The 20983-nt window shown below is 42.4% G+C and overlaps 2 protein-coding genes across 3 annotated transcripts; both read right to left on the bottom strand.

The window, feature by feature from the left end:
- Positions 1 to 99: 99 nt before the first annotated feature.
- Positions 100 to 5836, bottom strand: LOC119726791 (methyl-CpG-binding domain protein 4-like). Of its 2 annotated transcripts, XM_038198641.1 has the most exons (6): positions 5487 to 5836; positions 4513 to 4791; positions 3657 to 3806; positions 2629 to 2732; positions 1339 to 1447; positions 100 to 806 (listed from the first exon to the last, which is right to left on the bottom strand). In XM_038198641.1, the coding sequence occupies exons 1-5, from the start codon at positions 5626 to 5628 to the stop codon at positions 1385 to 1387; spliced, it is 738 nt and encodes a 245-aa protein (XP_038054569.1). In that variant the 5' UTR covers positions 5629 to 5836; the 3' UTR covers positions 100 to 806; positions 1339 to 1384. The 2 variants fall into 2 exon arrangements, with proteins under 2 accessions (XP_038054569.1, XP_038054571.1); XM_038198643.1 differs by lacking the exon at positions 100 to 806 and having other exon boundaries at positions 1415 to 1447; positions 2615 to 2732.
- A 1095-nt stretch (positions 5837 to 6931) lies between these two features.
- On the bottom strand, positions 6932 to 18889 carry LOC119726790 (NACHT domain- and WD repeat-containing protein 1-like). Its single transcript, XM_038198640.1, has 6 exons — positions 18282 to 18889; positions 14034 to 14239; positions 13254 to 13602; positions 10349 to 13063; positions 9743 to 10181; positions 6932 to 9557 (listed from the first exon to the last, which is right to left on the bottom strand). Exons 1-6 carry the CDS (start codon positions 18415 to 18417, stop codon positions 8156 to 8158), a joined length of 5247 nt encoding a protein of 1748 aa, XP_038054568.1. The 5' UTR covers positions 18418 to 18889; the 3' UTR covers positions 6932 to 8155.
- Positions 18890 to 20983: the final 2094 nt, after the last annotated feature.

Genomic DNA, 20983 nt, shown 5'->3' with positions numbered 1-20983 from the left:
AGGAATATCAGTCTCATTCATTGTGCACATAAATGCACAGTCGGGACCAAGGCTTTATGTTTGTTATAACCAGAATTTTGTATGAACAGAGTTTGTATTAACGAGACTCGACTGTAATTGGTATATTTCTACTTTTTTCTAGCACTACTTTGTACAAAAGTTGTTTACTTTTGAATGAGACGTCGACCGAAAACTTCGGCCAAGTTTCTCATGGAATATGCTGGTTCCCATCTCACTATCAGTATGGTTGCTTATGACAAGATAAAAAAAGAGTGTTTTGTGAGGTGGGAATAAAATTGAATGTGTTCAAGACCACAGGGAAAACATCTTTAATATGAAGAAATTTTATCTACAATTATATAAAAATTGTTTTTGAAAATACAGTCAAAGACAGGCATTCGTTGTCCTAGTTCATGGTAATTCAAAGAAGTTGTGATGATCACACAATGGACATGCAATTAATAGCAACAAATTATTATTTTTCTGTTTTATTTTTCAACAATTACCATTTTTTCCCAAAAATGCAGCAAAATTATAACAGCAGTGCGAATTTGGTGTGTTTATAATCTATACACTTTGTAATATCAACATTGAAATACATTTGTTTTTCTACAAATCTTAACACTACATCATGTACACGGTTAAAATGTCCTTTTCTTATATTGCATAACAAATATTTCTTTTACTTTAATACAAACTGACCAATTGTTGTTCACTATTTTGTAACTGAAAGACTACCTGATGACTTTATACCCATGTTGTTGAGATAAGAAATGTACTCAACATATATCCTTTAAGACAGCATTCATAAATACCTAAGACCGTTTACGCATTCCTATTGGTCGAGAGCCCGTCACGTGGCCGGTCTTAAATGGATGATAAAGACATGGCTAGCTGGTCTTAAACGCTTTTCCAGTGTCACATGAAATTTGGACTCCTATGAAATCCGGTGCCTTTTAACGTTTCATTGGTTGAACGTTCAAATTCCTCCCGTGCATGCGCAATGTACTACCCTATAGGTAACGAGTTGTGGATGGGCATTCCATATTATAGTCAGAGGGGTGTTTCGTAAAACATGATGTAAAATTGTTGAACAAAAAGGTTGGCAACGTCTAGTTTTTGACATTTTTTTATTTTATTTTGGACCAAAAAGGTATTTATGAATGGGAATAAATGTGTGTTCGGTCGGTATTAAATACTCTGTTTAAGACCGGTTTGAGTCTGGATGGGCGATAATTACCCTCGGCATCGCCTCGGGTAATTATCGCCCATCCAGACTCAAACCGGTCTTAAACAGAGTGTTACTATACCTCCCAAACACACATTTATTCCCTTATTAAAATATTTCAGAATATTGTTCAAAAGAAAGCCCTGTGTCAAAAACTTACGCATAGTTCTCCCACAACCAATCGTGATACTTGTTCAGCATGTGGTCAGTGGGCTTCACCTACAAATACAAATGAAGAAGAAATGAAATGATAAAAGAGTTATTCAATGTCCACAATTAGACACCATAACTGTTGTGACATGCTATCAATTGTACACACACGGAGGCCCCCTTCAATGGTGAATGCATTGTGCTAGCTATTGTACAAAACAACTACCCCGTGATGGATTATCTAGGAATGGCTGGCACCTAGCCCATGTACAATGTGACAGAGTCCAGGGTATGAACTTTTGCTGCCATAGCGAATTTTTTTACACCATTTTTTAAATGTTTACCTGGTGGAGGAAGCTGAATTTTGTTTACATATTCAATGTGTCCGAAATTACAAAGATGCTTGGTTTAGAAAAAGTAAATATGTGGGTGGCATGTTAAGAGAAAATAAAATGCTGAGCAACGCTTTCCTTGTAAACATCCTCAGTATGAACTTCTTGTGTGGAGACTTATGCACGCGATGAAACAGGACTTAATATTTTGGGCACAAACCCAAGCGTCTTCGCGTGAGTGTCGGGCATCTTCGGCAATGCATTGCAGTGTCTCTGAAACTCTCCCTTTCTTACCATTGAGGTGTAAGGAGCCCATGGAATTTTTCAAATAATATTCTTTGGAGTCAAACAAAATAAAAACAATCCTCTGCCTTTGTCAAGTAACTTACCGATGTATGAATGAAACTGAATTCAAAAATTTCAGTCTAAGGTAGTGCCTGGCCTTGCATTAGGGCTGTGCATCTGAACCAGGTACCCGAGTACCCGACCGTCAATGTCGGGAACCGGTTCCAGATTATGGAATCGAGTACCCGTAACCATCTTTAGAAATCACTCAGTAACTTCTCAGCGAATGAAAAAGAACAGCTTCGAATGTCATTGACAGAGAAATAATTCGAAATGAAAAACAGACAATGTGGAAAACAAAACCAATTCCATGTTTATGCTCGTGATAGTTGCAGTTTTTACCGTACAGCGAAAGAGCTCACTCTATACATTTGTAACTTGCGTACTGGCGCACCAATATGGGGTAGTATTAGCATGCAGACCTTTATGAACAATCTGAACAGCAACTCCCGCGATTGACATTTTTGGAGTTGGGTTTCTTTAATGGGTACCCGGGTACCCGTATTTTGTTTCAATAGGGTACCCGCTTCCTGTACTAGCCGTAAATGCACACCCCTACCTTGTATCTCTTACCTGCTTCCATTCATTGACACAGAAGATGCGATAGGAATCGTTGCCATATTTCCCTATGCCATGCAGCTCAATGGGGTAGGTCCAGTCCTTGGTCAGATACTCATCTGCATGCAGAGCAATGATTGGGATAGTTCAATTAAGCCTTGCACCTGTTTCTGACTAATTAATTGATTCCCAAGATTGAAATGAAGTTTGGTGTATGAAACAGTTAAGAGTGACTACTGAAGGTCATTCAGTCAGCCAGTCACAGATTCGGGGAGTCGGACAGTCAGTCAGGCAGTCGATTGACTGTCAAACAGTCATGAGTCAGTTAGTAAGTACATGTAAGTGACTCTGTCAGTAAGTGACTCAATCAGTCAGTCAATCAGTCATTCAGTCAGTAACTCTAAAAGTGGAGTGCCTGGCCTCGTTGGTCTGGAGCATTGAATTCGTGGTCTGCGGGTAATTCTGCATGTTGTGGGTTCAAGTCCAGCCTGCGGCTACGGTGCGTGTGCCCTTGGGCAAGGCACTTTGTCACTCATTGCTTCTCTCCGCCCAGGAGTAAATGGGTACCTGTGAGGACAGAGGTGGTTTTGGTTACTGTAGTTCATTTTATCTGCTTTGCTTTGAAATGGTAGCATGGAGCAGTGTACTCCAAGGGGAACTGAGATGGTATTTGGAAAGGTTTTACTGGCCCAAAGAGCAAGCCTGAGGTAATAATGATTAGGGTGGATAATTAGGCTATATACACATTCATTTAGAGGACAATCAATGTACATCAGATCGAACCGGCCAATCGATCCCGTTAGCTCGGTGGTCGAGTGGTAAGACATCTGCACTAGAAAGCAGGAGGTCATGGGTTTGAGTCCCACCCGAGTGATTTTTCCAACTTTCACTCGAGAGGTAACACACTGAGTATACAGTGTTTAAACGTCGGTGAAGGGCAAATCCTAATTTGATTTATATCACCCCGACGCAAAATTCCATATTATAATCAGAGTCTAGCCCTTCAAGTTCGGCAATGGGTCCAGCAATATAAGAATTCTGACCTGATAATCTGACAATCATTTGGGCTCTCTTCTGGTGGAGACCTAGCGGCCTCAGCATCTCCACCATGTCCTTCCAGTCTGCCTTGCGTGTCACCTCAGGATTTGGCCACGAGTCAAAGAACTTCCACAGGACTGGTATCGCTTTGACACCTTCAAGATGAAAATCAAAAACGTTCTCATGGTCAAACTTTACAGACAGCTAAAAAAATACTGTCGAACATTGGCAGGCATGCAAACTGGGAATTAACACACACACACACACCCACACAAATCACTTGGAGAGGATACAGCTTTTTTATCACAAATTTTCAAATTGGGGAACCGCCAACATAGGGCTGGATAGCTCAGTTGGTAAGAGCACTTGAACAATTATCCGGAGTTCGTAGGTTGAAGCCCCATTCCAGTCAATTTCTTTGTTCAACTTTTCAATTGTTATAATTCACCTCGTCAGTTTCCCTGCGGGGTTCATTTGAAAATTTGTAATAAACAAGCTGTATCGTCTCCAAGTGATCCCCGTTTGCTATTTCCTAGGTCAGTATCGTGACTTTGGGCGTGATCCCTAGCTGTATGGCATACTGGTTTCTGGCTTCTGACTAGCACCCCTTGAACAAAGATACTGACTTATTGGGGAATCCCCAACATATGGCTGGGTATAGCTCAGTTGGTAAGAGCACCGGAACGGTTAGCCGGAGGTTGCAGGTTTAAGCCCTGTCCAGTCAATTTCTTTGTTCAACTTTTCAAAGTAAAAAATAGATATCTGTTTGTATTTCCTACGAATGAAAGATTGTAGGTAAAAGGGACACATGTAAGATTTAGGAAAGTAAATAGTAGTTTCTAACTTTTTTTTCACACTGACCTGTCGTACGATTCAGGAACATGGTAGCCACAAGAAGTTTCCATGGGTCATGAAACAAACTCTCCTGAACCAAGTTGAAAGGTGACTTGGGCGGCGTCCACTTCTTACCAGTAGGTTTCGGAGGTGCCTTGGTGGCCCCTTTGCCAAAGTAGGGACTCTTCTTGTGAGTTGTTCTCAATCTGGTTGACGTCCTTTTTCTCGGGGGTGGGGTCATTTTCCGCATCCTCTGTCTCTTTGTATTTCTTGGTGACACAGAGCTACCTTTTGCTTTTGAGCTACCTGCACCGTGCAGAGACAAATCAATTCACAGTGTTTCAATATTATGTTTCAAACAATTTTGAGGACCTCCGGAATAAACTTGATTGTCCTCTAGAAGCCATCCAAGGCCCAGGAAGATTGTACATTTCTACCCCCACCATGAAAAGTGAAGAACTTACACTGTCTGAGAAAACACTCTTCTTCCTTCTCATTCAGGATTACAAAAACACATGGCACAACCTGATTTCAAGAATATGGGCGATGCATGCTAAATTAGGACCCCCCCCCCCCAAAAGATGGTTCTGCTTCCGGTTACCCTACCTACCCTATATTGACAAAAAACAATTCCCTATACTACAAATGTACCTACCCTATTTTGAAATGCCATGTTATCGGAAGCAGAATTTTTGTTTTTGGCCTTACCTGAAAAGTTGGGTTTCTAGGCCTAAACGTTATGCGCCTAGACAATTGTTTTTTTAGGCCTGAGGGACTGAGAAACATTTCCATATTTGTTAAGAAATACTTTAAAAATTGTCTTGACTCTCCATGACAACCGCTGAGGCATGTGAGGTGGCGTCAGGTCGCAACATTTTTCCTGCATGCATCGCCATCGCCGTTTGGCTCATAAATTCTCTATTTACAAAAAAAAATACATATTTAATAATATGGAGCTATGTACAGCAATGGTAGTTTACAGCTCTGCAGCAGTTACTTGCCTGAAGTCTGGGCGGGAGGACCCACCTCACTCGACACACCATCACCATCATCAGGGACTGAATCATGTGAGGGTTTGCCCCCGACATCGATATCGCCAGCACTGACTTGGCTAAATTTACGCTTCTTCGCCTTGCGTTTCATATTGAGTTGTACACACGTCTTTCCGCCCTATAAAATGATCCAAATCATTCCACCTTTTCCCAGCACAGATTAGAAAAGAATATAAGTAGACTGTCACTTGTCAGTAATCTTGTCTTCGATCCTGCTAATAAAATGATGTAGCGTGGTGCAACACGCGGCAATGATGATCGGATATGACTCACGTATAGCTCCATGTTTACACACACAAAACGTAAACAGTGCCAGTACACATGAACACAACCAAAACATACGGTGCCGTAAAGGGCGCCACCAGTAGTTGGAATTGCGTTAACAGTAGATGTCACTTTTACTGCAAACAAAATTAATGGTTCTGGCCGAGGCTGCACTGTATGATATTTGTATAAATTTCGTTCATGCACTCACTACTTTTATATTACAAAGCTGATTGTCTCATAAAAAGAGAAGCTCGTTGTGTTTTTCCTATGGTTAGGGACGGTGACTTCGCAACTTATGTAATTAACTACAGAGTCTAGTTGCGCGTGGCAGTTCGAGTTTTTTTTTAAAAAATCATCCACGAATCAAAACTTGTAAACGAAAAAAAAATGTTAAATACATACCCTCATTCAGTGGAGAAGAAAACAAAATTAAAGAAATATATAATTGAAAAAGTGGGGTGGTTTATAAAGCGTCTTAAGTTAACTTCTCAGGCCAATTGTGTCGAAGGGACTCGAGGTGAGGTGTGAAGAAGTCCACTGATCTTGCTGTGTTGCGCAACAGTGAAAACTTTGATAAATGTAGCCGTAGTTAAATGAAATTTCAAAATGTTCTATCACTGAATGGTTTTTATCTCCCCCTCCCCCCCCCCGCCCCCACTTCCCAGTGGCCCAAGGTATGCCCCTCCCATGTAAACACCGGCAATCGTGGATTGTCCGATATCATCATTCCTTTGTTTGTACTTTTGTCCTAGGCTAGGTCCACGAGTGCTGGTGCTTACATACTCACCTTCAGAACCTTCAGAAATTTATACTGCATGAAAACACATGGAATGGCTTTCTAATTCCACACTATACAAGTGTGTATTTGCCTGCAATCGGGATCTACACCCTATTGTCCCTCTGTTGTTTGTACCTTAACTTTTTTTTAGGAAGACATCCATATCTTTTGTAAAAGTCCGTAAATTGGGGACTTTCGGGAAATTGGGAACCCTATTGTCCTCTATATTGTTCAACACCCCCTATTGAATGCAAGAACAAACTCACATACACCGGTTTGTTTAAAATCGAGGATTGTCTATTGTTCCTCATCATAGATTTTTGTTTATACTTTTTTGCAACGGCTCCTATTGGATTTGTACACGTTGTCTTACTCGATGATGCTTCACATGACTGTGTACACCAAATTTAAATCATCAAAATCACAGCCTACGTTGAAGACCTTTTCCTATGGCCCTATTGAAATATCAACACTATGCTTGACAGGCATATTGCCTCCTAAAGTGTTCAGAATTCACCGCTCGCTACCTGCCCCCATATTGGAAGTTCGAAGGACAGTAGGAAAGAAAATCAGACTAACCCCAAAACGATCGAGCAACACGGTACCAGAAAACTAAACAAATCAATAAACATATAATCTAAATAAATCAGTTTTAAAATTGACAAATGTCCTAAACAATCACAAAGCATTTTACAAAGGGGAGGCGAGACGGCGTTCCCCATCCTCAATGCCTTTTCCTTTTCACTGGATTTCAAAGCCTCTCGAGGCTGATGACGTCACTAACATCAAAGTAGGCTATACAGAAATCAATATTTTTTAACACGGCATATCTTTCAACATAAATGACAGTTGTAACTAGTATGATTCAGATATATAGCTGAAAGTCTTGCATGAAATCTATCAAACTGATGCCTACCAGAGCTTAAAAATCCGACGCCAATGGCACTTATGGAACACCATTCTTCAGATGTATACCTAGATTTATAGCGATTTCTGATGAATACCACGTGACTATAACATTACCACACATATTTTGCTACCATTTACACACTTTCCATAAACACTCATCTTTCTGAATTGTTGCAAACAAGTTTTGTTGAACATTTCATTGATTTTGTTTGCTTTTTTAAAATTTGGTAGTTTTTGGTAGGGAAACTTATTTTGGGCTTATTTTGGTCAATTTTTGGAGACATAATTTATGCAAACTAAAAGCGCATGCCCATCGCTCGAAACAAAACCGCTGTTCCAAAAACCGCCAGCAAGAGTGCAATTTATGACCGCGGCATGGCATTTTGTAAATTAATCACTTATTTTGACATTTTGTTGGGGTAAATCATCAGGGACAGACAGCCCTACCGACCAACTGACCGACCGACCACCAAGCTCCTGCCAGAGCTTAAAAACATCACCGGCCGGCCTCCGGCATTCATGACGTTTAGTATAAAGTCCGTTAATTTCAAATGTTCATTATCATGTGACGGATGGAAATAAATCAAATTAAATCCAATCCCATCAAAGTTAGTGAAGAAAGTTGAGGTGTAATGGTCACGTGTCTTGCCAGTTAAAAGTTCTTTCACAGAACTTGACAAGTTTTACTCTTGGGTTTTTCATGAAGTATTGGCGGATTTTTTCTTTCGGCGCCACGTTTTTGCTTTGGTTTCCCTTGATTCATCGTTGAGGGCGTGCTTGTGGAGACATCAGTGATTAGATTTGATGCTTGCTCATTGCTGGCGCTCGCTGATTGGAAACGAGCCGAGAATTTCAGAAATGCAACTCTACCGTCCTGTAGCGTTACAACAGCAGTGTTGCATTTGGCGGACATTACAATGGAGCTGTTCTTTGCGTAGGTGTGATACCTCATCACATGCTTGCCAGTCTTAGTGTCCCACACTTGAATGTAGTTGTCATGCTCACCACTCGACACCAGGAATCGGCCGTCGGGACTGAATATCACACTTTTGACGTCAGACTCGTTCGCCTGCTTGATGGAATGCTTCAAGCAATGGGATTGGACGTCCCAGATGATGACATCACCGCCATCGGCCCCAGATGCCGCCAGGTTTCCATCAGGGGAGAATGCCGTTGACATCACACGAGTTGTGTGTCCTTTCATCGCCGTGATGTGTGAGAAGCTGTCCAGGTGCCACAAGTGAACGTCGTGGTCGCTGGAGCCGGCGACGAGCCTCTTTTCGTCCGGCGACACGGCAATGGACAAGACGCGATCATCATGACCAAGCTGTGAAACGACTTGCCCCGACCTGCTGTCGATGAGCTGGAGTATCTTTGTCTTTCCAGAGGGGTCGTACATGCTCGATAAATATTGGTTGACGAATAGGCCATTACTCAGCATGCGAAAATCACACGATCTCAAGTTGATGATTTGTTGTGTCTGCCCTGATTCCAGATGGAAGATGCGGATTTCCCACTTGAGCTGACCGAGTCCTGCCACAAGTCTTTTGTTATCGGGGGTGATGACACAATGAGATGGTTTGATCCATTGCTCTTTGAACTTGCCTTTGACCGCAAAGTCTGGAAGGCTAAGTACGTACCATCCGTCGCTAGATCCGACCATGAAGGTATCATCACTGCTAATGGCGACAGCATAGCAGTTTCCATCCATAGGATCCTGGAGAGATTTGATCAGCTTCCCACTCTTCAAATCCCAGAGTTTGATGGTTTTATCATCTCCAGTTGTAATTATTTTGTCTTCGGTGTTCAGGGTCACTGCTTCATACGTGTAACCGTCGTGTTTACTGATCATCAATTCTGGCTCCTTGGTCGATGTTGACTTCTTAAGATTCCCAACATCCCAGATACGGACGTTCTTGTCTTCCGATGCAGTGAGAATCTTGGAACCATCCGGTGTCACAGCGACCGACGACACGTTTAAGATGTGTGGAAGTTTGGCCTCTATTTCCAATGTTTCCAGGTTCAGAACTGCAGCTTCTGACATTTTCAGTGCAGCAACCACGTACCTGAAAAAGCCAAAACCATTCAAAAGAACGATATCATTAAAAACGCTGATCTAGATATATTTATATATATATATATATATTTAATGGGAGTGTCGCTCCCTTGTTGAATGTCACATATCAAGGTAAAATGTCAATCTCCTCAATTAAAAAGCTGAAATTTTACATAAATGTAAACATAAACATACATTTCGTTCGGAGTAACAACCATACAGGTGACATCACCATCTCTCTCGAAGTCTTCTTGTCGATTGAGGAGCGTTCTCTCTGTGCCCTGTCCAGTCCCGAACGTTTTCACGACACCAGTTGAGTGACCGGCAATCACGCGAGAGTTGTCTCTTGAGATGTACATGGTTGCGACAGTGGAGCTAGACTCGGGGTCTCTTGAGTCTCCTAGGTATTGCAAGTCAGGGAAGCTATGGAGCGATACTTCACAGCCGTGGACAGCGAGTAGTCGCCTATCTTGGGAAAGCGCCACCGTCCAGATGGGAAACGTGTCTTCGTCCTCCATCTCCCGGATCGGCTCACCTTTCAGCATGTCCCAGAGAACCAGCATGTGATCTTGAGAGAACGATATCGCCACTTGTCGGTCATCCACCTCAGTTGTAAGGACGCCCTTTATATCATCTATAAATATATGACGGAAGACACAAAAATGACTGAAATCAGGCATTGAAATCGCATGTGTATAGCTTGAGGTGTTTGATGACACAAAGACGTGGCAATCAAGCCTAAAGCGTCTTTCTCTATTGAATAATTGGCCAAGATGTTAACTCATTTTTGTGTTGACTTACCTGTGTGCTTGTTCAACCAGTGCATGGCTTTCCCAGTCTCTAGGTTCCAGATGATCACGACGTGTCTGCTTTCATCGTCGTATTCTTCCTCATCCCAATCCTCGTCATCTGACTCATCTCTCTTCGTCATGAACTCTTTTTTCTTTGCCAACTTGTGTTTTTGTTTTGAATCAGAGATGATCTCTTCTTCCTCGTAGTCCGTGTCTTCATTAGGGTCATCATAGTCGACTTTTGTCCGCAGTCCGGTGACGGCGTACTTCCCGTCCACACTGATGGCCAAGTTTGACTCGCTTAACCCGGTGTGCCCTTTCAGGCGGTGGATTAGATCTCCAGTCTCCATATTCCAGACGCATACTTTCCCTGACTTCATGTACTCTCCCATATGGCTGTACGTCACACAACTCTGATCATCCGGTGCAATTTCGACCCCGTAAACGGTTTCTCTATGACCTGTCAAGGTGTGTACCAAGGTGCCATTGTCTATCTGCCAGATCCGAGCGGTGTTATCTTTGGAGCCAGTTAGCACCAAACGGGAGTCACTTGTGATTGCCAAGGAAACTACCTCCTCTGTGTGGCCCTCTAGTGACGTCAGCAACATGCCACCTGGAGGTTGCAGGCACGTGCTGACTGGCAACCACGGGAGAGACAAGCTCCCTCTTGTATTTGCTTGATCGACGAGGGACTTCATTCTTGGGAACTTATTGGCTGCGTTCATCAATCTTCCCATGACCTCTGGCGCCAATTGGTCAGGATCGTTTGAGATGACTGAAGAAGAGAGGCGTAGGGCGCCAAGCAGTAAGCTGATCTCCGCATCAGTTGTCTTCTCTTCAGCATTATAGAAATCAGCCAGGACATCTTGCATGGAGAGGGCCTTGACCTTGCACAGCAGAAAGTCGAAATTAAAGAGTGCAGATGTCTTTAGAGTGTCCCAATCTTCAGCTTCTGTCAGATGGAAAGGGAGCTGAGTGAGCTTTCGGAGGTTGAAGGTCAGATTGGCTTCAGTTTTCCCCGTTGCACCCGAGAAAGTCAGTGGTTGGCTGGAGACTTTACGATCTTCCTCTGCCTCAGCTGGAACCCCGAAACGCTCGACTTGTAATGCCGAATATCGGCATGGTTTCTTGCGTCCATCAGACCAGGTTCCGTCAAAATACTCGGCACAAGTCTTGTGGAGCTTTTTCTTCAGGTTGGCATCGTGGAGGTACCTCTGACGGGCTGTCTCTATGAACTGACGATGATACCAATACATCACTGTCACACCGTCTGCATCTCTATCGACTAGGTACGAGCTGATGTCATTTCGGACTCTTGTCCAAAGGGATGGAGGGATTCGACGAACAGGTGGCATCCAGAATTGGTAGACATCGTTTAAGACGTCATCGTCTAAGGACAAGAGATCCTCCAGCTCGGTCTCTGTGAGACCGGTAGGCGACAAGGTAATGTAAGCAAGGGATCTAGACACGAGTATTTGGCCGTGATACTCTTCAAGTCTGCCGAATATCAGATTGATCATGTCTTGGATACTTGTCTTGAGAATGCATCTTTCCAGGGGATGGTAAGAATGCCATTGAATGGACTGGTCCAAGACAAGTTTAAGGAACAGAGGAAGGCTGCACTCCGCCAGTGCCTTATCAATCAGTTCAAGTTGAGGGCTTGTGACACACTTTTTGGCAGAAGTCAACCATGCCTCTAAGATACCTGTGCTTTCCTCTTGGGAAAAGGGCACCACTTTAATGTATGGAGATGAGTCAGTGAGTCTTTCCTTGACTGTTTCCAGGATGCCATGCTCTCTTGGAAGTGTGGAAACTACGAGAGCGACGTACTGTGGCAGCACCTTCGGGAGCCAACCCATTCGATGAGCGCCATGTTCACTTGACAACTGATCAAGTGAGTCCAGGAAAAGGACAAGGGGCTTATCAACCGTGGCGAATTTCATGACTTTAGAGAAGGCCGTAACAAGTTTGTTATAATCAGTAGGAACTTCGAAGTCTTGCTCATTATACACCTGCAGTATCTGTTTGCAGAGTGTTGTCAGAACTCGCTGGATGGATGAGGTATTTGGACTTGTACCAAGAAATCGTAGCACCATGGCAGTGCCGGAGCCTGGAAGCCACGACTGCTTGACAAGAGCTGCACACTTTGCCATGATGGACGTCTTCCCGCTTCCTGACTCTCCGTGCAGAACCATTGGAACACCACCTTTACCGTTATCACCCTTCACCCGTCTCAAGACGTAGTCTTCCACCTTCTTGATGACATCATCTCGACCCTGGAACCCAACACATTTGGTGAGACAGAAAGACAGGTGCTGCAGAACTTCCTGGTGTAAGGGATCTTCCAGACTAGCAAGCTTCTCCTTAAAGACACCAACATCGATCATGCTTACCATCTTGGTGTAAAAAGTATCCAGGAAACCTTTGATGTACTCTCGATGTTTCTCATTCTCAAGACTAACCCCATCCTTCGTCCACTCGCCAAGCTCAGTTAAGATTATATTGGATGGCGGGAGTACTTGGGCGATTTTCGTATCACGAAGATCAGACAGTAATTCTTGCGCATCGGTATCTACCTTCCCAGCCTGGAGGTCAATGAACTTTGAGGCTTCTCTCGTCTCACTCTTGCTCTCCAAATCGCTGAATTTCCGGATGAAGCACAAGCAGTGCTCCTGTCTATCAAACGTTACCGTCAAAAGGGCGTGATCAACCTCGTCGTGAGTAACTGGAATACAAAACATACCAAAAGAAAAGAGTTCAGGTAAGCCTGATGGACATGTTGTTTTGGTTATAAATCTGATTAGTATCCATATGAAAGTATGGATGTGGAAGATGTCTTACTCTTTAAGATATGGGCAAAATGGTAAGCATTGTTTTTTTTTCCCCCTTTTTTTTTCAAATCACATTACACCAACCTGATATTCTGTACTTCTTGGCCTGGTCTGCCGTAAGCAAACCACGCTTCTCTGCTTCGTTAGCAGCGAAGCGCAACTGGCCCTGGATCAACTCAAACGTTGTCCACCATTCTCCCTGATTCGCTTTCATTTTTTCCGGTTCGTCTTGTCGATTGAAGTATGGTAGCTTGGAGCTGATTGGTTGAAGGACGTAAACAGGCGGGACGCAGTTGTCGTCACGGATGAACCACGTGTCGAGCGTTTCCATTGGCTTACCGTTGTCAACCAACGTTTCGCGCAATAGTTTGAACTCGTCGTTTTCAATTTTGGGCGGGAATGGTCGGTACCCGTACTTTTGACATAGGAACGTCTGCATGCCAAAAAAAAAAAACAGCCAGGGATTGTGAGTTTGCACATGACTTTATATAAACCATGTTACCTCTCACGTCAAGCAACATTGACAGGTATTTTTCCACGTTATTGTGCCCACATTGAAACACTTAGTATTTTAACCATTCATATTTCAAGAGCTATGCATGCAGTGCAAAGAAGAACCGTTTGCTGAAAGTTGGCATAACGTAACCACAACTTCCCATTTCGTAAACAAACTTGACAAGATATATATAAGAAAGATAGGTCATATGAAACTTTATTTTAAACAAAGTTTAGAAATTTTAGAAATGGTGAAAGCATCAAAGGCAACTTATTTAAAAAAGAATGTGAAATTGCTTCCTATCGCCAGAAGCAGAATTGCTGACAAGGTGCAATTGGTTGAAATTGAATGTACAAGTTGCGACTCACCACAAAGTTTGGACCCACGGAAAGTCGCTGGCAGGCTGCGATCTCCGCCATGCATAATTGTCCCGTCATGTGATCATCCGTGGCTTCGTCACGTACCCCCCATCGCATGTCAATGACCTGGAACTCCAAGCCATGGTTTAACTTGCAGTAGTCCTTCAGACGCGGGTACGTTTCTCGCATCAGAGCGTTACGTTCTGTGGAGGTGTCTATGAAAAGAAAAGATTTAAAAGATACGAAAAATTGTTATTCGATGGTTTCCTTTCAGTTTATACCGCCCTCTACATTGGCAGTGAATGCGATGATGGAGGGGGCTGGAGCCAGTCGACAATCAGTCGACAATGGCAAACCCAAATGGCATGACAAATTTTTTTATTGAAATTATGCATGCAGCACTATCAAGATCTAGGATAATGAAAGCCCAATCATTAAGCTTTCTTTTACAAGAATCAGTCCAATCACTCAATCAAATCATTATGTACTTTTCAGGTTACGGAATTTTAAATACAACCACCCTTTTAAAGCTCTGTTCATTTAAAAGCAAGTGTTCGTTCAGCAAAACGAAAGCAATTTACATAGACATGTATGTGAAAACTTGAGTATAGTAACAACAATCTGCATTTATAAATACCTAACACAGTTTATCTATTCCCATTGATTGAGAGCCAATCACGTGGCCGGTCTTAAACGGAAGTTAAAGCTAGCCTAAACTCCTTTCAAGTGTCACATGAAATCCAGTGCGTTGTACCGTTTTATCGGTAAATTTAACGTTCACAACCTTCACCTAGGCATGCGCAATACTATACTCTGCAGCCAGTGAGCCAGCTAGTATTTCATAGTCCTAAATTCACAACGCAATCACATCACCACAGCTGCATCTGCGCGTAATCACGCAGTATACGCACGACGCGCGCCAATCTCCACAAAAGGAGTTGTTTAAGTCTTACTCGCGAGCTGATATATCTAGAGGGGGTTTCTTAAACCTGAGAGTAGAAATTGTTCAACAACATCGTTGGAAATATTTTGACGTGTTTTGACTTTTTGACCGAAAATTTTGATTTTTGGACCGAAAAGGAATTCATGAATAGGAATAAGTGTGTGCTTGGCCAGTATTAAACACTATGTTTTAAGCCTGGTTTGAGTCTGGAATGCTGAAAATTATCCTCGGCTTCGCCTCAGATAATAGTGTTCAACACCTCATAAGCACACATTGGTTCCCTTAATAAACCACGGTTCCTTTAAACATTTTCACTACAAGCAATGAAAACGCACGAAAAGGTCAAATGCTAAAACACAGCTAACGACAGGGGGATAGGTCGGTACAAGTAAAATAAGGACGGTTGTTACAACTGATAATGTAGTAACCAACGGATAATGTATCACCAACCGATAATGTATCACAAATTGACTGATACTGTATCACTAACCGATATTGTAAGCAAAAATTGACTGATAGTGTAGTAGAATTTGTATCCGATAATGTATCACGTGTCGACGGATAATGTAACTACAAAATAACTGTATCCGATAATGTATCACCACGGAACGGATACTGTATCAACCGATTAAGTACCAAAAATCAACCGATAATGTATCAAAAATCAACCGATAATGTATCAGTACGGGGAAAAGGTGTTTAAAAAAAGTTTGTTTTATGTCCTATATATCCCACCCCACTTTTTGACCGGGGAAGGGGGTCTGGGCTATTGGATCACCCCACCCCCATTATTTTCTATTTAGAGAAAAAAAGGTAAATTTTGAGTTGGTTTTCAAACTTCCCAACCGCCGAAATGAATTAAATAGTACTGAGAAAGGGAGAACAAACACAAAAAGCTTGAAATGTGCTGATACATCTGTATCATGAACACCCCCCCCCCCCTCCTGTTTTTGATTTTACCATGGAGCTATGGGCTCCGTGCACAAGTGCCCCTTCAACGCCAGAAACGGAGAGTTGGGGGAGGACCTAGACTTGTCCCGGTCCATCCACTGGGTTTTTTAAATGATGCAAAGTTATAGGGGGAGGGAATAGTCTGTGAGACCATCGCAAGTTAAATGGAACGTATGCGCGCGCCGACGTTGCCTGACAATCATGCGAAGACGTTCGCTCGTACCCCCCGTCCTGCAAACAGAACGCTGGGATACTCTGATGAGCTTCACAGAATCTTGTGAAGGAAATGGCCTATGACCTATGTATAAAGCATCTGGCTGCAGCTGTTCAAGACCGCATTTAGACAATGTGCTCAAATGCTATCCGAAACTTCCCATAGAAATACGCACATTCCATACCGGATGTGATTTCTGTTTCATTGCGGATCATGTGGACAAAATGTTGTCGTCGCATAAAGCAATCCGACCGTTCGTAACTCGAAATGGAGCCTGAACAAGTGACGGGAATTGTAAATTTACAACACAGATAAGTTTTTACAAAATTTCCTACATTATTACGCTTTTTTCAACGAGAAAAACATCTCTGAACAGGAATAAAAGAGTAATGAATCAGTCTTAACGGCCGTTTCAAACCATGCAGAGTCATGACCTTGATGACGCGCAGGTCACTGGTCACGCAAAATATAATCCAACCAATCAGAGCGTGAATTCATCAGAGTATCCCAGCGTCCTGTTTGCAGGGCGGGGGTACGAGCGAAGCGAAGACGCTGCGGCTAATAGCCTTGGCACATTCTGGAAGTGGCGTTGAACTTTACGCGCGAACCAGTACAGTACAGTTCGCACATGCTGTGTCCCGTCCATTGATCTCCATACGGAGAGCACGGAGCCCATACGGAGGCCAAGTGTCCGGAGAAAAGAACTTGTCCACATTTCGGCGCAGATGTGCGAATGCAGTTACCCCCCCCCCCCCCCCCAACCCGCCTCAAAAGCTGGATACGCCACTAGCCTAGGAAGTAGAGCGTCTCCAAACCAAAGCAACTCCCTCCCAAATTCACCAAAAAAATATTCTTAATGATAAACTTTCCCGAGTGGGGACTTATCATAGCAAAGACACTTATTAGACTTTAATTAATTTGAAATATTTCCACCTTTTTCAAATAAACTGATTATCGGTTGATTTTTGATGCATTATCGGTTGATACAGTATCCGTTCCGTGGTGATACATTATCGGATACAGTTATTTTGTAGTTACATTATCCGTCGACACGTGATACATTATCGGATACAAATTTTACTACACTATCAGTCAATTTTTGCTACATTATCGGTTAGTGATACAATATCGGTCAATTTGTGATACATTATCGGTTGGTGATACATTATCCGTTGGTTACTACATTATCAGTTGTAACAAAGGTGACTGGGGGATGGGAGGTTGCATGGGAAGGGATGTGGTTAGGTGTACAACGGGGTTAGGGGAGGAAGGGAGAAGGTCTACGGCAAAAAAAAAAAAACACTCAAATGCTACACAAAAAAATGGACATAAAGAAAAAGAAATACAAATAAGTTCAGGATTGTGACTAGGGACCAGATCCAGATTATTTGTGATTTCCATTCCAGATCTATGTCAGAATAAACGGTTGGGCTTAGTACCCCGTGGACTCTCTCTTTGGAGTCTAATTACAAAGAGAACTTGTTGCAGTTTCTGAGATCCCTATGATGAATATCCCTCCTACTTGTACTTGGCGGCAGCCAACAGTAAACGTGTTTGGATGCAATCAGCGATTGGAAGAATTTCATGCACATCTGCTCCCTCCCTTCAGCCAATGTGTAGAGGTTGCAAAACGAAAATACACTTCCACTCTACTGGTACTGGCTTATTTCCGGACCATCACATTATATTTTGAGTGCCTCCAAAATATTTCCATTGCCCCATTGTTCTTAATTGTGGTATCTCTACTGTTTTGTTTTTTTACAAGAAGTAGTCATCGACAAGAAAACGTGGGCAGGATACAACTGCACACTACATGCATAGCAGCACGATTAGTTACAAGCACCAATTTTTTTGTTGGAGGCCATATTCTATAAGAACTTTATTCTTTTTCTTCGTTGTTGTTTTCTATGATTACGACGTAGTGGTAGATGAGAGGTTATCGCATAAAAATTTTGAACTTGGAGTGAAAGGGTTACATTTCACAAATAAGCTTGGTAAGCTTCTATGTTTGCATAATATTAAATAACTGATACACTGCAAACGGAAAGCTCACTTGTTGCCCAGGCCACTAAAAAAGGAAATATAATTATATCACAGATGTGCACTTAGTTTTCACATGGGCATTATCCAATAGATTGAGAGTGCTTACCTGTAAATGTTGAACTGGTGAAAATCCGGACGACTTTGGAGCGTTGCTTTGGCAACTGGACGCTCAAATCCCCAAGTAACACAACTCGCTCTGCGTCTGCAGTGTTGCTCGCTTCCTTGCTGGGCGCCGGCGCCATGTTGGGGCAAATAGTACGGCACCGTATAGACAGACAACACAATATCAAAAGGATAACGGTGTTTTGAGAGCAACACAGTCTGTTCCTAAGCCATTCTGACTCCCTTGAGCCACGTGCCTGTGGGCTTGTGATGAGGTAGATTGTCACTGTCGGCTAAACACTTGTGATGAAGCCTCCTGCTTTTCAACAGAGTGAGTGAGTATCGACGACACAGAAATTGTATTGTTGGCAACTCAAATTTAGCAAGTCATGCAGAGAAGTTGTAGGCTAGCACGAAAATGCAAACACAGTGTTGATGTTAGTGCCATTGTCAACAAAATATTGATTGACTTTGACCCTTACACGCTGGCGAGGTTGATAATGCCAAGTACTAGATTTGAATAGGTCCTTCATGCATTCGGTTTTTCCTCGGGTTAAATTAGTTTATATTGTATAGCTCGATCTTAACTGTAATTGTAATTGAAATGATGTTTCTTTCCACCTGCTGCTATTATTTATGAACACATTGCGTTCTTAGATCCACTTGCAAAGCGCAGGGTCAAAACAAATCGCACTGGTCCAAAACGAACACAGGACTAGGAAAAGTTTACGCACGGGTGTCGCCATGACACTAAATATTGCTTGTAGTTGCTAGGCAACTTGTAGTTGCTATAAAGATGCCTTCGGACTGAAGGCTGTGTGTAAACACGTGTTGCGCCCACTTCCCTGCCTTTCGCAAAACAAATTATTTTAATCAAAATAATTAAGGATTACAAATAGAACTTTTAAAAAACTACAAATATTTAGAGATTACGTCACCAAATCGCAGAATAATTGCTCAAGCATTCATGTAATGTGGGTAGACTGCAGCATCGGCGGCGGAACAGTTGTCAAACTGGGGGGGGGGGGGGGGGGGGTGCATCACCAAACCGGGAAACTAGCTCAGTATAAAAGGCATCTTCCATGGGGGCAGCAGCGTATCCAACATTTCTGTTTTTTCATTTTCCGCACATCCTTGCTGAAATGTCGACACTTTTTTTTTCACCGGACACTTGGCCTCCGTATAATCGAGTAGTGTTGGGGGGGGGGGGTGGTTGGAGGCAGGTACCATCTTCCAAAACTAGGGGGCACTCTTTAAAACCGGCTATTATGTAAACTACACATTATGTGCCCATTTTCACGGCACAGTATTCTTGTCTCTTCTGATGGATCACATACAAAGACATAGGCATAGAAGTTGACGAATACCACGTTCCAAAACTTGCAAATATCATACGACATCAGGTTGATGATTTGCTGTGTCTGTCCTGTTTTCAGATAGAAATGTGTTTTTTCGTAAGGTCAAATTATTTCCGTGACCGTAATTATATTGTTTCTTTCTACCTGCTGCTATTTTGTATAAACAATACGATCTCAGAGACACCTCTAAAACAAATAACAAATAACAATTCTCGAAAGTAAACAAATTTAATACAATCCTGTAACTATAAGGCGTAGATATTCCCTGTCCAACACCAACAATTATCAAGCAACACGTACCCGAAAGCTCCCTAAACAAATCAGCAAATCAATAAACATAATATATAACCTAAAAGTAATAAGAGTTTTTAAAATTGAAAAATTTCCATAACAATCACACAAACATTTTACAAAGGGTGGGGGCGTTCCTCCTTGTTAATGTAGGCGCAGTTGTACGCCCCCCCCCCCCAAGAAAAAAAAAAGTTGTCTACCCCCCCCCCTCCAAAAAAAATCCTACTTGTTTTTGCAGAAGCCAATTTTATAAGTTGACTTCCGAATTATCTCACCCCCTACAAAAACAGTCGTGAGAAGGGGGCATTTGAACACTATATGGTATTAAAGTATACATGATTTACAGGATTTTAACAGCGCTCCCCTTTTTAAAATGTGGTGCGGACCCACCTCACCCTCCCACACCCCCTATTGATTTTCGGAGGCCTAAATGTCAGGAGAAAAAAAAAAGGTCTACATTTTAGCACGCCTCCCAAGATCCACCCCTGCTAGCCCCTCCCCCAAAAAATATAGGCTCTAGGACCACGCCTACCTTAATGCTGTTTCCTTTTCACTGAAGTTCAAAGCATTTAGAGGATGATGACTTAACTAACTATTAAAGTAGGCTATACAGAAAGTAAATATTTAAACACGGCATGTCTTTCTAACTAAACGACAGTTGTAACTAGTATGGTGATTAGATAGTTGCTGTACCCTGTTGTGTTGTTTCTTTCTCCTTTTTTTAGGGGGACATTGCTTTGCTTTCCCTTGAGTCAGGCATGATATTCACAATTCGTAATCAATCACCGAAATCTTGAAATCACAAACCATTAATTAAACCTCTACATTGTTGTAAAAAAACAAGGGCGATATTTGGCTTCTCGTAATTCCCTCGCTAACGCATGTGATAAAGCGTGTGCCCATCAACCACCTTCAATTGTTGTTTTCTTCCGAATTAAACCATTTCAAGCAGAATATTTGCGCAAGGTGCTTGGTACCAATCTTCTTCACTTTTGGCACGGATTTTCTCGTAAAATCAGATAAAATCGGAATAGTTATCGAGTAAATGTAAATGTCT

The sequence above is a fragment of the Patiria miniata genome, unplaced genomic scaffold, assembly GCF_015706575.1.
Source record: "Patiria miniata isolate m_02_andy unplaced genomic scaffold, ASM1570657v1 HiC_scaffold_2, whole genome shotgun sequence".
Taxonomy (NCBI): domain Eukaryota; kingdom Metazoa; phylum Echinodermata; class Asteroidea; order Valvatida; family Asterinidae; genus Patiria; species Patiria miniata.
The sequence above is the reverse complement of the archived record's forward strand: the minus strand, read 5'-3'. Positions and strand labels throughout refer to the sequence as shown.